Genomic DNA, 12,218 nt, shown 5'->3' on the forward strand with positions numbered 1-12,218 from the left:
CTCCTTGGGCATCCGTAGGTGTTGCCATTTCTGCATGAATAAGCAATCGGTTGACCATGTTTGTAAGCAAATATAGATGCTTTACCATAATAATCACTCAGCAAATGTTAATTAACTTAATATTTTCATCAGCCCATTGATAACTACCAATATCACAATTTTTAAAGTTACATAAATTATCACAACTTATAAAAGTTGCTTTTTTCAGTTCAAAAGAAAATGGTAAATAGTAGATGCTCAATAAATAGTGAGCGAGCAAATGAATATGTTAATTTGAGGACTTTAACATTTTAATAAATGTTTAGGAAGTGCGATTCTTCATTTCATTGTCTTAAGTATCTACAGGCTCACTTGGCAGGCTTTTTTTCCTTTAAGATTTTATTTATTTATTTTAGAGAGAGAGAGCACAAGCATGGGGAGGGACAGACGGGAGAGAATCCCAAGCAGACTCTGTGCTGAGTGCAGAGCCCCATACAGGGCTCAATCTCATGACCCTGAGATCACAACCTGAACTGAAACTAAGAGTCAGATGCTTAACCAACTGAGCCACCCAGGCGCCCCTTGGCAGTCCTTTTAAGCAATAATTTCATTCAGCTATTCCAATATCCCATATCTGATCTTTGACTAGGCTATTCCTGAGGACTCCTGATTGTAAAGTAAAAAGCCAGAATGTCACCTATGACAGTGTTTACATTGCCATGTTCATTTAAGACACAAGGAGGGAAGAGTTAATTCTTCAGACTGTGTTATACTTCTCATCTTTCATATCTGAAATCGATTTGCTGCAGTTGATATGCTCAGCCTTTAATAGGAGCTAGCTCTATATTATATCATTCCTCTGTTTATTCAATGTAGATTGAGTTCTAACTCTGTGCCGGGTTGGTCCTCAGTTGCAATGAAATGCAGATTTCTCATTGAGAAGCAAATGGCACATCAAATGTCCTTTAACTTATGGACTGTGAATGGTTTCATTCAATCAGTTAGGTATTTATTGAGTACCTACTCTGAGCCCAACACTTGCTGTGTGCTTAGTGCAGTAAGAGACAGAAGAGAAACACTGCCCAGGAATAATGATAGTCTTACTTCAAAATGGCCTTCATCAGATGCAGGCACACCAGCACTCAGAGACAGCACTTCCTGGCTGATCTAGTTTGCAGGTACTGCTAAGGAATGGTGCCTTCCCCCACCCTGTTCTCAGAGGACCTTTTCATCATCCACACTGAACAATGGCCACTGGTTGCCTCGGCCACCTTCTTCGCTTTAGACCCAACACGCACTGCGGGTTGAAGTCAAGCCAGGGAGCTACTGGCCTTTCTCGGCCTCCTGAGCAATAATCCATCCCCACCCCCTACCCCCGCCCCGACTCAAATCCTCCTCTGTTCTCCTCTGGCTCACCAAACCTCTCTCTCTTCCTTTTTCTACAACCCATGCATACCCTAGGAAACACAAAACGGTGGGGGAACTTGCCAGTTGATTTGTTTACCTAGCATCTTTGTGATTTTGGTTTCAATTTTTTTTACCCAGTTTGCCTGGATATAATGGAGGATGAGGCCAAGGGTATGAGTTTGTCCCTGGATTCAAAGTGCTCTGTCACATCATTGGCTCAGGGGCCTCTTCTCTCTCTGGAATTGGGAGTCTGCAGGCGTGATTCTCATTCAGAAGAAAAAGGAAGAGGCATTATGAAAGCAAAATTATAGCTGACATCAACCGGCCTTTTCCAGTAAATCCCTCTGCAGACAGTAAATGCATGACAAGCTGATTAGTCAATGGAAGAAATAGTTTACCCTAGGGCACACCATCTCTTAGGAAGTATTTCTGGTTTTTAGTCATAATGATTAATGTTAAGTCTGAAAATTCAAAACATTTTTCACTAATTTGACATGCTTCCTTGTTATTTCCTTTGGGACTTTTCTATTCTCGTTTGTATTTACTTAGGCACAGGTAGTTTTGTTTTGACAACTTTACTGTTTCTTCTGATGACAGTACCATTTCAAAAATATCAGGGAAAAAGCAAACTTTTTAAAAAAGAAAATAAAGATTATCTACAAGCCCACCATTACTTAGTACCTTGGTATCTATTCTTCAAGGCTGTCCTGGGCCTATGGACACACGCATGGCTTACTGGAGATTATTTTTTGGTTCATTTTGATCTCAGCCAGTTTTTTTTCACCTAAGTAATTGGAGGCATCTTTCTGTGTTAATACAGATTCATTTCATAATTTTTAAAAGTTGGATGATAGTCCAATGTATGGGTATACCACAGCTTAATTAATTTTCCATTACTAAGAGATTGAGATTAACATTTTAAAAATTGTTTTAAATAATACTTCAGTGAATACTCCTGGATGTATTTGCCCATTTCCTTGGAATAAATTCCTAGAAGTGGGACTAGAGAGTCAACAGTGTGGTCTTCTCTAAAGCTGTTGTTCCATGTTGCCGAATGCTCTTGAGAAAAACTGTACTCCGTACCCGGCGGAGAATCTGAGTGTTTTCCCACATCCTTGTATTTCTCTGTTTTTCGATAGAGTTGTATTTTGAAGGCAAAGATAGGAGATGTATCCCGTACACGAGGTCGTGTGCTGGTTGTATAGGCCCAGGTCCAAACAGCCAGTCTAGGAGATGTGACTCGTGGTCCACAGTCAGACCACTGGCCCCCCCAGATGTTCAGGGTTGTCATCCTTCATGTAGGGTAGGTGGGTGATTTTTGCAGGGAGATTTCACAACGTGGAGGCAAACTGACCAACTCTGCCTGGAGCTTATTATTGATGCAAGTGTTTTTAAAATAGTTAGGTTCACCATGCCCTTGGGCTAAGCCCTCTGGCTTCCACATGGAGATCCCACTCTTCCTATCCTGTCTAATAAATCTTAAATGCCCTACAGCTGCTGGCCTCCTACCTCCAAGTGCCCCCACCACTCCAGGCTGTTCCTTTCAACTCAGCCCAAACAGGATCTTTCCCTTCTCCTAAGCCATGGCCTTACTCTCCTCTTATCCGTAACACCTTTTACAACACCTCCTTTCTCTCCTTACCACTCTTCCTCCACCATAAAAAGCTGCTAGTAAAAACACAATAATGATGGGGGTGCCTGGGTGGCTCAGTCAGTTAAGCATCCAACTCGATCTCAGCTCAGGTCTTGATCTCAGGGTCGTGAGTTCAAGCCCCGCATTGGGATCCATGCCCAGCGTGGAGCCTATTTAAAAAAAAAAAAAAAAGATGAAATTGGAAGAAGCATGGCACTGCATGCTATTGTTTCTAAATGGGGATTCTGTGAAGTTGAAGAAAAGGGGGAGGTGGTCCCAAGGACAACTATTTTCTGACTTTGGATTGAGCAGCAGACCAGCCTTGCCATCTTGTGAACTCTGAGGCCTTTACTTTCTCCTCTCGTCCCATCACCATGTCACCCTGACCAGGAAGGATGGATTAGGAGCTGGGGATGTGGGACGACGTGAAAGGGGATGGTTTGAACTGGTGGTATTGGTGGGAAAAGAATGCACTTTCTGCCCAGAAGTAGAGCAGATTGGGCTGTGTGGACCTCCAGAAATGTCAGTAACAGTTAGCTGGGGCTGGGAAGGCATTTGGATCTCTCTGCAGGATTGTCAATTGTAAAGAGTTTTCAGATTCTTAGACATGAACCTGCTGCCAGGACTCTCCGCAGGACAGCTCTGTTCTGTTCTCTTGCAGTGGCGATCTTCACACCTGTCGCTGTGCTCGGGGTAGTATGTGCGGTGCTTCTTCTGGTCTGTTACCGAAAATCCAGGTGAGAAGCGCGAGGGAATCACAGAGGACGGGATTCTTCCTTCCCTCCCAGAAAAGAGCTGCATCATTATGTTTCTGCTGCCCCCTCAAAGCAAGACCCCCTTTCCTGGCTACTGAGGTGGGCTCTCACACCCGCTCACTCCTGTACCGGCCAATGGAGAGCTGGCCCTGGGAGGCCCCCCACAGGCCACCAGTAGGAGACACGGCAGCCAGAACCTAACTGGTGACAAGGGGCCGCTCTACCACAAGGAAAGAAAAGAATGAACGAAGTTTTCTTTCCTTTTCAGAAGCAAAGAACCTACCCAATAACCAATTTGATGGATATGCAATTGCTGTGATACAGTCATGAATATATTTTCTTGAATGTTCTCATTAAATATAGGGATATTTTCTTATTTATGTGCTCATTCATGTAGGCCTGACTTTTGTATTTCTAATCATTGAAATTCTTATTTCAGCATTGGGTGACGAGAAGACTGTTTCTGCCACTTGCCAAAATTTCAGTTTTTATTTATTTTTCTAAACTTGAGGCCTTTTTATAATTTTCATTAAAGCCTCAAATGGCATATTCACCTTAATTTCATACTTGTATCAATTAGAACCTAGTAACCAGCATTCCATGTTGATATGGCTGTTCTGGATCCTTCCTCAGCAACATACAATGAACAGGAGAAATCAGATTTGTTGAAACAAAACTTTTGGCTGCTAGTCATAAAGAATTCTTTTCTAAATATATCAGTATAAGGATGATACCATCCTTCGAGCCTCACTTTGGCAAAATGAATGTTCCATGAAATGCTACTGTGAAGCCGAAATGAAAAAGTCATCTAAAAATTCACATCCATCTTTGAAAGCTGTTAATACCATCCCAACCAAAAGAAATGCCATAAACCTCATAGATCATTTAGAAAGAGCACATTAAGGTTGATGTGTGACTCGAAAATCTGTCAAAACAATCCCCAAAATGCTAAAATGTTGGCAAAATAAAAAATGACTTTTAAAAGGACTTTCAAAGTGTTGTTATAACTAAATTTCCACATGACATGTTGTATTTGGAGTTACATTCTTAAAAAAGTATAATGACTAACTATCATTAACTTAAAAAATGTGCACAATTTTTTAAGACATTAAAAATAGGATCTTACAAGAATTTGTAAATTTGGTATATATGGCCAATAAATATGCTGATAAGATGAAAATATCAATATTCACTGACTATAGTAGAGAAATATTGATAAATATACCTGTAAGAACGGATAAACCTGAAAAGCATAACTACTTGGTCATTTGGTGAATCAATTCTTTGCTGTAAACTTATTTTTTACAGATGGGTTATTAGGTAGATTGGTCATTCAACAAACTGGCTTTCAGCAAATTATTTTCAGTACATTGGCCTAGAGTCCTGATTTATAGTTTAGCTCTCACTCCAAGGAGCTCAAAGTGCTACTTGATAATTGAAGTGTGGCTGACATACAATATCCTATTAGTTTCAGGGGTGCAGCATACTGATTCAGCATTTTTATGCATTATGAAATGACCCCCATGACAAGGCTAGTTACTACCTGATGCCATACAAAGTTATTACACTATGATCGACCATATTCCCTGTGCTGTACATTATATCCCTGTGACTTATTTTGTAACTGGAAGTTTGTACCTCTGAATCCCCTATTTCACCTGCCCCAGCCCCTCCCCTCTAGCAATCACCAGTTTGTTCTCTGTGTCCACAAGTTTGTTGGTTTTGTTTGTTCATTTTTGTTTTTTAGATCCCACAAATGAGTGAGATCATATGGTGTTTGTCTTTCTCTGACTTATTTCACTTAGCACTATAGCCTCTAGGTCCATGCATGTTGTTGCAAATGGCAAGATCTCATTATTTTTTATGGCTGAGTAATATTCTAGTGTGTGTGTGTGTGTATACACACACATCTTCTTTATTCATTCATCTATCAATGAACACTTAGGTTGCTTCCATATCTTGGCTGGTGTAAATAATACTGCAGTGAACACGGGGTGCAGCTATCTCTTCAAATTGGTGTTTTTGCTTTCTTTGGATTCAAAGTGTTTACTTTGAAATGTCCTAAAGAGTTGCCTATCCTCAAGAGGTAGATGACATAATCCATGAAAAAATTGCTGGCCCAGATACTCAGGACCAAAAAACACAGGTCCTTCAGTGACTGGGAAACATGTGGAATAAGATGTTCTGCCTCCCCCACTCTTGGTTACTCAGGAACTGATTAATATATTTGTTTCTTTAAACACATACCAAGTACCAAAAACTGTTTTAAAAGCTTTCTGAATATTACATCACTTTTATCAAGATGATCATGTCTGGCTTTGCCAGGCTCCCAGTTACTCTCTCCTTCTTGTGCCTGCCATCTGAACTACTGCTTTTTAGCAGAGAATTGGAAAAGAGGGGGTAAGCTGCTCCAGCAGCACTGATCAATCTTTGGTGGACGAGCAGCTTAAAATACCAAAGTAAGATTTCAATACCAGCCGTGACTGGAGGTAAGCTAGGTTTTCCCCATCTGAGTGTTCAACAGGAACTATCTGTTCACTCAAGCTGAGGGCGACCCGCTCCTCTTTTCAAAACCTCTGACTGATCTGCTTTACAGGCAAACTTCGCAGACACCCAGTGTTGAAATGGAAAGCATGGAAGAGATGCCAATGACTAGGGGAACCAGCAGCAGAGAGGAGGATGCAGAAAACTACCCACACGACCTGGGACACTCAGGGGGAGACTGAGGGCAGCAGAGACTTGAGCGAAGGCGCCAACCCTGCCCTAGCCAAAGAGGACCTGGAAACGATTCAAGGAGCTGGGCACCAGGAAACAGCCCATCAGGGTGATAAAACAAACGTCTTGGCATCATTTTATCAACAGCACCCAGCCAAGACACCTCCTAGGCTCTGCAGTCTCAGGATGGATGCTCGGGACCCGTCCTGCCCTGCCCGGCCTCAGGTGTAGGGCTGCCTTCCCCAGATCCCAGCAGTTGAAGCTTTCCTGGGAGTGGCTGAAGGCCTCGGCTTTCCTTTTATTTCATTGTGACATTTATTTGGGATGGCTTAGCAGCTTGACTATTCCACCCCTCATCCTGACTTGCAGTTTACAGAGAAAAGAAATACACCTGAGACTCTAAGATAATTCTGAGTCTCCTGCTGGCTTAAGAGATGTCTACAAGGATGACAACAGTGTTGCAGCTCTAAACGCTGTCCCTCTACTGAGGTGCTCTGCAGGCACTGAAAGGGAGCAGAGGTATCGTGCCCCATCAATCCACTTAAGGATTCACAAAGAAGGAAACTGAACTCAGTGACATTTTCCATGTATATGCATTTCTATTTATACTCCCTATTATATCTACATATTTTATATAACTGTTATTTTGAAATTGTGCCTTGTATAAACAAAATGTCTATTTTCAATATAAAAAAAAAATGCACTGAAAGAATCACTGAGAAGAAATGTGCCATGAATAAAAAAGAGGAGAAAGAGCGGGAATGCAGAGTCCCAAACAGTTGAGCTTGGCTTTTCTTTCTAAAAGGAGAAAAAAAAAAAAAAAAAGACCTTGCCTAAAGCTAGATCGGATCACAGTTTTGGACTCTCTAACAAGATTTCCATGAGTGAAGCAGTAAGTGGCAGGTTATGGCCCAGGTGTGCCTGGCATACCCGCTGTCTCTTTCCCTGCACTGCTCGCTCTTTTTTTTTTTTTAATAACATTTATTTCTAAAATCGGGGGCCTCATCCACCTCCTCATTTTATAGAGGAGAAAACTGAGGTCTATAGAAGTTGACTTGCCCAAGGTCACATGGCTCAATTAATGCCGGCTTGGGCTGGGCAATGTTTACGGAGGGCGATAGGGTAGGAGAGGAGCAGCCCCAACTAGAACTCAGCCGTTGATGGCCTCTCGCACAGCCAGGGGTAGTCAGGCCGCCATCACAAGCATTTGGAAAGTGGGACACAGACTCAGCGACCATCTACATGTCACCAGCAGCTCGCCAAGGGCCATTCCTTGCTAACTTCCTCGCGTCATCAAATTAGATGGTTTCATCAAAAGCGAAGGAAGGGTAGGACTTTCCAGTGGCTGGTGTTGGGATTTTAGAGCCATGCTGTTTTCACTCCCTGCAAATTCTCTTTCCCAATGAGAGGAAACTCATCGCTAACACATGAGCGGAGCCATTGTATTTGCTGGGCTTACTCACTTGATTATCCTGAGTCTGCCTGATTATCTAAATGTTTTGCTTCTCGCTTCAGCTGTTTGCCCCTCCGTTTCTAGAGTTTACCATTAACTGGATCCATTTTGTTCTTTATAAGTTTTAAGAGTTTGACCCTTGTGATTTCAAAAACTAATTTGACAGAAGACACAACTCGGCATAAAAAAAATTGACAGCCGTTCAGTAGAACCAGAATTTTGAAAGGTTTCTACTGGGTGTAAAAGAGTTAAGTCAAAGGGCTACTTCACAGCTTTGTGGTTCCATTTTACCACCATCTTTGGAAAACTAATATGACAACCTCCGGGGGGCCCATTTCGGAGCTGTAGAATCACCTGGCTCTGGTCCATCACAGAATAAGTCTGTGATCTATCAGGCACCAACCAAGTTCAAGCTGGACACGACAAAAATTAGATCTAGCAAAGTAGATCGAGCAAGCATGGTGGGGTGGAGTTGAAGTCTGGAAGGACCCAGGCAGGTGGGGTGGGGGTGGAAAAATAAATCAAGTGTTTGTTTTAAAGAAGCAAAGGGGTAAAATGAATTCTCTTAGTAGGTGGTGCAGTCCTAGGGACATGTCTAAGTAAACCTCTATGATGCCAAGACATATCACAGCCCCAGAATTTACCCACTGAGCAGTGATGAACATCTTGAAATTAGGAACTATTTTCATCTTTGAATTTTCAGGGACTGCTGAAGTGCCCTGAAGGTGATTAAGAGACTCTGCACAAGTAAAATAAAAGATTCTTAACCAAAATACAGCAAATTTCTCTGACATATGGTAGCCTGTTCTCAGGCACGGCTCTAAAGGAGGTGATGTTTGGGGGCACTCAGCTACTTGTCTTTCTGCATCTGGTCTCCCCATCCTGCCTTGACAATTCCAAGCACTGCCTAGCGTTCTGTCCCCATTTTACATGAAAATAGTACTTGCTGATGCCCAGAGGGTTTGGTTGGGGAGGACACGTGGGACCTAGAAGTGAGGAGGAGTGCGCAGAGAGCAATGATAAGCTACAGTGGAAGGGCGGGTGTGAGTTCTACCAGCAAGTGAGTAGTACGTAGGGGTGTGAGGTGCACCTCTTCTGCTGCATCACGGCCCCTTCCTAGTCCCTCCCGCCTCCCCCTATCAGGAGGCTGCATGCCAGAGTCCTCCGGAATCACCACCTTCCCCTACCCTACCAGAAAGCCTCTGATTCCTTCACCCTGGGAAGTGTCCTGCCGATTGAGCTGGTAAGATGCTACTTGCTCTAGTTATCTGTTGCTGCAAAACCCACCATGGAAACAGCAGCTTGAAACTACCACTGTTTATGATCTCTGGGGGCCAACTGGGCTCAGCCGGGCAGCTGTGCTTTATGCGGCAGCAACTAGGCACACTCACTCAGCTGCATTCAGCATGGCTGGGCTGAGCTGGAAGGTCTAAGAAGGCTTCACGGGCTCATCCGGGGCCTTAGCATGCCTCCGAGCTGGCCTGGGCTTCCTGGCAGCATGGCAGCTTTGGGGAAGTCAGAAGAAACTGCCAGGCCCCTTAAAGGCTAGGGTAGGGACCGCCACACGTCATTTCTGTGCATTTTATTGGTCAGAGCAAGTCACCAGGCAGCCAGATTCAAGGGGAGGGGTAACAACAAAAGGAATCAATGGAAACTATCTTTGGAGACTCTCTACCACAATACTTCCCGGGGCCATCAGAGAAATGGAATTTGTCTTTCAATCTCTGGCATTCAATAAATGCCAATAAATCCCCGACACATGAATGAACAAAATGATCCAAAGGTACCTGCGGGGGACTGAGAAGAGACCATCTTAATTTTTTTTAGTGTAAAAGGATTTGAAAGTTCTTCAACTGGTAAGCCTTTAGCCCACATCTGTCAGCTGGCTGCAAATATACATAATTCACACTGTTTTCTCCTCTTTCATTTCCTGTCATCCACAACATTTGCCATTAAGAAAACTGATTGATCTTCATCTTTTTTGTCTTGCTTTTTTCCTTGATCGATAAATAAGACTCTTATTTTCTTCTTTTTAAACCTTCCTCTAGACAGTAGGAAGGGAATAGGGACCAAAGAGACACATTTAAGGGTCTCTCCATGTTTCTAACTGTCCAATCCATTTTCTTCACCAAGGAAGGACCTTTTACTAGGAGCCTCAGAATATCAAGTATGTAACGGAGAATCTTGTTTGTTTTCCCACAAGTCTATGCTCCTTGAAGGCCAGACCAGCTAGATTCAAACAATAGTAGCCCCAATACCTCACGCTGCCTGAGGTGTATCAGAAATTCAATGTGTGGCTCTTTCCCAGAATTTATAAATACACAACACCACATTTATGTGGAATTCTGGCTCACTCTTTTCGCCCCTAAGAGCCTGTCTGTAAATCCACCCATCCCACTTTTGCTATTTTTAGCTCTCCAGGATGTAGTACCCCTCCCATTTTGGGGACCCAATATTGTGTTGGGAGTGCCTTCCTGCCCACTAACTTAGAGAGGCAGATATCCCCTCTCCTGCTCCCACCAGCGTGTGGGGCCCTGACCCGGGCTCATCAGATACCACAACTAGTTAGCACTCAGAAGCTGTGCTGTGAATATGGAATGAAAAAACACAACAGAATTGATACAGCGACACCCTGCAATGCTTCTAAACCATCAAACGGTTGTGATACTGTTTCTTGGCTCTGCAGATTTGGGCTTTGGTTCCTCTCCGTTTCCCAAACTGAATCGTCTAGCTTCCCATGATTCTATGAGCCCCCAACATTCTTTCAAGACATTTTCTTTTTCCTTAGAACAGACCCAGTTTTCATTACTTGTCACTGAAAAGTTCCTAACTGGTAGGGAATATGGTGCTAGGAGAGCATATTGCAAGTGAGAGAAGTAGAGAAATGGGGACTATCTATGATGGTTATCTGCCTTTGAGAGAGGGTAGAAAGTAGTGACAGTCCTGCTAATATTCTGAGATGGGGACCCAGCAGCCCATGGCATGCTGTGAATTAGTTCCCCAAAAGTTATCTGGAATGGCATGCCCACTGTGAAGGCCCAGCTCTGGGAGACTGCATCGCTGCCATCCTAAAATATCATGGGTAAAGAAAGTCAAGGCCATAGATGGGTGGCTACTATTAATGGCAGTGAATAACTCAGAAAAGAGAGTAAGAATCTCAAATCCTTAAGGTCTCAATTCAAGCCACAGATGGAAACCTAGAGACTTCTATAACCAGGCTGAATCTCATCCTTCAGAAAGCAAAACCAAGAGGGCTGGAAACCCAAATTAAGAGTCTGAGTCCTCCTGCCGTTGAGTACCATTAGCTGAGTTTACAGGCCCACCAGGTTTCTTAGCTGAGAGGCAGGGCCCTCATTGGATAATATCAGAATGAAGATCCAGGGGGAAATGTGCAGGGCTCACAAGGATCCCTACTCCCCCATTTACCCCGCCTTGTCCTCAGAAGCAGCCCCCAGTTTTGTCTGGTCACGCTGCTCCTCACTTCAAGGTAATACTACTTCCTGGGCTGAGGAGTAATCTTGCAAGAGGAAGCCTGTTCTCCTAGTGACCCACCTCCCGACTCCTGGTCTGCAAGGGAAGAGACTCGGACAGCTCCCACAAAGGCCATCCAGAACTTTGCTCTGTGCCACCTCCTTCACTGCACTTCCCTTTGCCTCCCAGGAACTGCCCTACTGTCTTCTCACAGGTCAGGCACATCACTCACCATCAACTCATTTGTCAGTCCTGTGCTATCCTCTCCACATCCAATCTACCCTTCAAGAGGTAGCTCAATTTTCTACCTTCTCGGGGGAGCCTTCATTAACTACTCAAACATACAAAATCCCCTGCCCCTGGGCTCCCGTGACATTCATTGTGCACCCTATAAATGTGGCATTTGCTTCTTACTACCTTTGTGCAGTGGAAGGAACACAGGACTTAGAAGACCTGGGGCCCAAGCTTTCTTTCTACCTTGCTGGTCTTGTCAGCTTGGAAGAATCCCTTAGGTTCCGTCTTTAAAGAGGAGGTAACACATGTATGGTCCTTCTCACCAAGGTGAAGAGCAAAAGGGATACTCGAAAGTACTTTGTGCCTGGCATGTGGCTCTCCTCTCTCTCTCTCTCTAGACACTAGAGATGCTGAAACTGAAGACCTGGGACTTATCCTTGAGGCTTACAGCCTGGCCAAAAAAAGACCCATCGAAACAAAGCAAAACAAAGAGCTCATACCGCAAGTTTAGTCAATACAAATGCCACAGGGGTCATGAACACAATAATGCTGCAGACGTCTGGGAAAGGAA

General features: G+C 43.7%; 1 protein-coding gene across 1 annotated transcript in view; it reads left to right on the top strand.

The window, feature by feature from the left end:
* Positions 1-7,267, top strand: part of IL15RA (interleukin 15 receptor subunit alpha) — a 49,185-nt gene extending 41,918 nt beyond the window's left edge. The window contains exons 6-7 of the mRNA XM_035021711.1: positions 3,681-3,756; positions 6,371-7,267. Coding sequence (XP_034877602.1) covers positions 3,681-3,756; positions 6,371-6,500 — 206 coding nt within the window. The 3' untranslated portion in view covers positions 6,501-7,267. The remainder of the gene's footprint in view (positions 1-3,680; positions 3,757-6,370) is intronic.
* Positions 7,268-12,218: the final 4,951 nt, after the last annotated feature.

The sequence above is a fragment of the Mirounga leonina genome, unplaced genomic scaffold (assembly GCF_011800145.1).
Source record: "Mirounga leonina isolate KUSES-001 unplaced genomic scaffold, KU_Mleo_1.0 Mir_175, whole genome shotgun sequence".
Taxonomy (NCBI): Eukaryota; Metazoa; Chordata; class Mammalia; order Carnivora; family Phocidae; genus Mirounga; species Mirounga leonina.